Source organism: Sinocyclocheilus grahami, unplaced genomic scaffold (assembly GCF_001515645.1).
Source record: "Sinocyclocheilus grahami isolate Dianchi unplaced genomic scaffold, SAMN03320097.WGS_v1.1 scaffold1386.1, whole genome shotgun sequence".
NCBI classification, from domain to species: Eukaryota; Metazoa; Chordata; class Actinopteri; order Cypriniformes; family Cyprinidae; genus Sinocyclocheilus; species Sinocyclocheilus grahami.
In genome coordinates, this window is record NW_015506565.1 from 100,098 (window position 1) to 105,007 (window position 4,910).

At 44.3% G+C, this 4,910-nt stretch overlaps 1 protein-coding gene across 1 annotated transcript in view; it reads right to left on the reverse strand.

The window, feature by feature from the left end:
- The window catches only part of wdr1 (WD repeat domain 1), an 8,534-nt gene extending 4,182 nt beyond the window's left edge, over positions 1-4,352 (reverse strand). Inside the window, 8 exon segments of the mRNA XM_016256004.1 lie at positions 1-215; positions 449-529; positions 1,084-1,161; positions 1,501-1,681; positions 1,759-1,906; positions 1,976-2,066; positions 2,704-2,825; positions 4,148-4,352. The exon segment at positions 1-215 is cut by the window's left edge and continues 5 nt beyond it. Of these exon segments, the coding sequence (XP_016111490.1) occupies positions 1-215; positions 449-529; positions 1,084-1,161; positions 1,501-1,681; positions 1,759-1,906; positions 1,976-2,066; positions 2,704-2,825; positions 4,148-4,163 (932 nt within the window). The 5' untranslated portion in view covers positions 4,164-4,352.
- Positions 4,353-4,910: the final 558 nt, after the last annotated feature.

Genomic DNA, 4,910 nt, shown 5'->3' on the forward strand with positions numbered 1-4,910 from the left:
CGGTCCGGGTTGCTCCTGTCCAGGTAGTTGATGTATCCAGACAGAGAGACACTGAGCAGGTGGTTCTTCAGCCACAAGCATCCCAGCTGCTGGTCCTGAACATCTGAGCCCAGGTTAAAGGTGGAGACAGCCACGCCGCTGCCCACATCCCACAGTCTGACCGTCTTATCACCTGACGCCGAGATCAGCTGCGTGCTGTCAGGACTCCAGCTGACCTGAGGAAGAGGAGCATCATCATCATCATCCTCCTCATCCTCATCCTCCTCCTGCGTCACACTGACGAACACTCACAGCGTAAATGCCTCCATCGTGAGCCTTCTCTCCTCCCAGAGACCCCAGCTTCTCTCCCGTTTTACCATCATACAGGAAAATCTGAGAATCATCATCATCATCATCATCCTCCTCCTCCTCCTCCTCCTCCTCCTGCGTCACACTGACGAACACTCACAGCGTAAATGCCTCCATCGTGAGCCTTCTCTCCTCCCAGAGACCCCAGCTTCTCTCCCGTTTTACCATCATACAGGAAAATCTGAGCAGGAGACAGAAACACGTGTGAACAATGCTAAATAAGAGCAATGTAATCAATGCAATGTTTGAAAATTAAAAAATGAAGATGTACATATCAATATTGTAAAAAAATATTTTTGAAAATTACATACTTTTTATTTTATTTATTTTGAAGTACTAATATATATCATCATATATCAATGTTTTTCTTTAATAATGTTCATAATTTAAAAAAAATCCTATTATATATATATTTTTAATTAGAATACTAATAGAATAGCTAAAGTTATTATTTAATTAAACTACACACACATTATATTAAAAGATTTATTAAATATTAATAGTGATAAAACATTTTAATTAACACTTTTTTCTTTTGCAGTATAATAGTGTATTATATTTTCCATTATTTTTTTAAACAATGATCATAAAACAATATTAATTATATAACTACAAACTGAAGTGATTGTTTTAAAATAAAATGCACAATTTAATAGTAATACATTACTAAATAAAATCCTAATATTGATGACGATGATTATTATTATTACAAATGTGAAGGAATAAAGGTCTCACCTGTCCGTCGGCTCCGGCCGATGCGTAACGATTCCCGTCCGGAGAAAACCGCACGCAGTTCACGAAGCGACTGTGATCCTGCAAACCAACACACAAACAAACAAACAAACAATCACAGCATTCACTCAGTAGCTACACATGTTTGAATAAACAATGCTAATGTAAGTGTAGCTGATAGCCATCGCTCAGGATAGGAGCGGCCCGTCCGTATAAACACATCAGATCTACAACAGCGCTCGGCTGGGTTGCTAGGGCACGGCTGTGTGGTTGCTAGGGTGCTGCGGGCGATTTCTGACTGTAATATGATCCATCTGATCAGGCCTAGGATCAGTTCGTTATGATCAGATGAACAGCTGCACACACACAGTTTTATAAACTGACGGACACTTTGAATGCCTGAAGAACGCATGCGCTTACGCTAATGGTGCATTTGAACTTGAAGGGCGGCCCCTCGAGGAAAGTGGTGCAATTGTCGTCGCTGCCGGTCACCAGACGATACGGCCGCGTCTGCTTGATGTCCACGCTGTTGATGATCTTACTGTGACCCACGATCTCTCCGACCGACGAGCCCGAATCCCAGAGGAACACCGCGCCGAACCTGCGCAGACACACACAGGACAGCATGAGCGTGCTGGGTTCGAGCGGCTGGGGGCGTGGCCTGCGGCTGTCACTCACTTCTCTCGCCCCTCCCCCACCACGGCGATCCTCTTGCTGTCCTCGGTCCAGGCGATGTCCTTGATCTTCCCCCCGAAGGGCTGGTACTCGTACTTCAGCAGGTGCTCCTTCTGCGTCGTGTCCCAGATACGGATCTTCCCCGACACATCTGCGCAGAGAGAGACACGCTCAAGAACACACGGAGCGGATCTCAGAGCTCAGACGGAGCGGCACTCACCGCCCGACGCGATGTAGAATCCACTGGGAGCGTATTTGGCCACGATAACCTGATGAGGATGCTCGGTGTACACGTCTGCGACCGCTGGGTTCTGGAGCAGAGAGAGAGAGAGAGAGAGAGGGAGGTTAAATGCGAAAAACAGTGAATGAACAGGGGACACTATAAACACTAATAACCCAGACGCTTTAATTAGTTTGCAAACAAACACCCAATTTAGTAAATACTGACTTCAGCTCCTGACCGTGGTAAACACTCTAAACACGCATGAAACGCTCACAGGAATCACATCAGCGAGTTTGAATGCACACAATTATTAACGGGAATCTTGTGCATGCAGTGAGAAAGCATGCTGGATGCATGCAAATTTGTTAAAATTAATTTTTTTTTAAAAATTGCATTTACAATAGACTAATCTGCATGTGCAAGACATGATAATTAATAACTATTCAATTTGCAGCACCTTGACAAACTGAATAAAAACATTTTGTAGAAGCAGCGATAAAACGTTCTAAACGTAGAAACAGTAAGGTGCGTTCAGAACGATCGTATTTAGCCGCTGAATGCAGACGAGCGGCACCACAATGCCATAATTATCATAATGAGTGAGGAACTGAAGTTTCTTTAAGCTGTAGGCGTGTGTGTGGGGAACACTGGATTCCTGTGCTGATGGTAAATTTGCTGAAATTAATTCATTCTTCTTCGTTTGGACAAACCAAATGTGGTCTCACCTCGATGTTCCTGATGATCACGCTCTTGCCGTTGGTGTACAGGAAGTGGTTCCCTCTGGGGTCTCCGCCCAGGACCTTGGCCACGCCCCTTTCCATGTGCGGCAGGCTGGCGAACACGCTCTCTGCGCGAGGAGAAAAACACTAAAGTTCTTCTGAAGCTAAACTCTGAGAGGTTCAGAAGCAAGTGCAATTCTTAAAAAGTAGCTGCGTGAACGTTTTTCGGTAGCGTCAACAAATCGCGTACAATACAGACTAATCTTAGACACGTGCGAAAGCAAGTTCATCTCAGGATTAGTTCACGTCCAGGATAGAAATCTCCTGATACGTGACTCTCTCAAGACGTCTCTGTGTCTTCAGTCGCAGTGAAACGCAGGTTTCCGAGGAAACATCCAGGGTTGTTCTCCATATAGTGGACTTCAGTGGCAGCTACGGCTGAAGATCACAGCAGCTTCAGAGAGAAAACCCTGCTCTGTTTTTACTCCCAAACCTTCATTTTTATTCTGGAAGTGAACTAAAACTTTAAAAAAATGACACAAATGATCAGCCATGCATGGGAAAGTTAACATAGGAGTGGCTAAATGCACGCATTATATGCAAGTTTACCAGTATTAATCAATATTAATTATTAATTAAACTCATGCGTGTTATGTTTAGTAAGTTACTTTGGCTAAAAGCCTCTGCTAAACGCGTGTAACTTAAATCAGTGTAAATTAAACGTGTCACCTTTGCGGATTTAAGACAAAAGTTGAATGTTTCATAAAACTAAATATTAAGAAAATGATATGGCATTTTAGGGAACACAACACAGAGCTATTATCTTATTCTTAAGTTAGAAACTCCTAATTTTATCCTTAATGTTGTGTTTATCAGCTGCAGAAGTAACACACCCCCGTCTCCCATTGGTCAAGCAAACTGATAGCCCCGCCCCCAAACGCGCGCCATTGGCTGAATCAGTGTCAGGCTGCTCAGACTCATTAGGGGTGTTCGATTCCAAACTGTTCGGAGTCGACTCTATTTGCTTTACATCTAAACAGGGTCAGGAGGAATAACACAAGACTGCAGTCTTAATTTACCCCCCCACCCCCGACGCAATGCGTCATAAATTCCCCCTAAAACCACACACGTTTAGCGTGACTGCCCAAATTAGTCCGATTCCACCGCAGGAGTCGACTCCGATTCTTTAGGAGTCGACTCCCCATCACTGTGACTGATCAATGTCCGGGTCTCAATCACAGGTTTACACGGACTATACACACTTTAAGCATTCACAACAACCTCCCGATACAACACCAACCTTCTGGACGTGAATAATGGTGTTACCATAGTATTTAAGTAACGTTACTGTATGCTTCCGTCAAGGATCCGAGCGGAGTGAACCAGGCCATTAACACACACACACACACACACACACACACACACACACACACACAGGCTCGTCACTTACTGAGCTCGTAGGACATCTCGGCTTTACTTCTCTTCCGGTGACCGACTGAATGAGCGTCTGGAGGCTGGAGGCGGCAGAAACGGCCCGGGATCGGAGCGCTGAACGCGGAAGAGGCGGCGGCTCGCGGGCGGCTCGGCTATGCCCATATATAGTAAAAGCGTTCGGGCTCGATCAGACCTGCGCACGTGCGCACGCACGGAAGTGACGTGGAACGGGAGGAAATGACCGATGATGGTGTTTATGTTTATGATGTGCTTTCTGTAAACCTGTAAACATTTCAGCCTTTGAGCATTTAGACGCTTTGAAATCCAGCCATGTGCTTGCATATATATATAATAACGTTACACACTGCTGTTCAAAAGTTTGGGATCAATCATGTGTTTTAAAGAAGTTTAAACAGATCCCAAAAAATATTGTGCAGCACTTTAATCATTTCCATCTAATATAGGATTCTGAGTGGACAATCACAGCATTCTGTCTCTCTTCAGTTTCTATGAATAACTCAATAAAAGTCAGTATCTCGTGTGTGTGCGTATGGCTGAGTTATTAGCAGCCATGAGTGGGACATAATGTACATTGAGCCGATGGTTAATGTAACGTGAGAGAAGCCTCCCAGACCACTCTGTGCATGCTGACTGTACATTATTACTGTATACGCTGAATCATCGCAGACGGAGGTTTGGCTTGTGCTTTAGGACTCAGAATAACCAGCTGAGAATCATCAGAGTCATATTTATATCCAGCTACGGCATGTAACTGAATA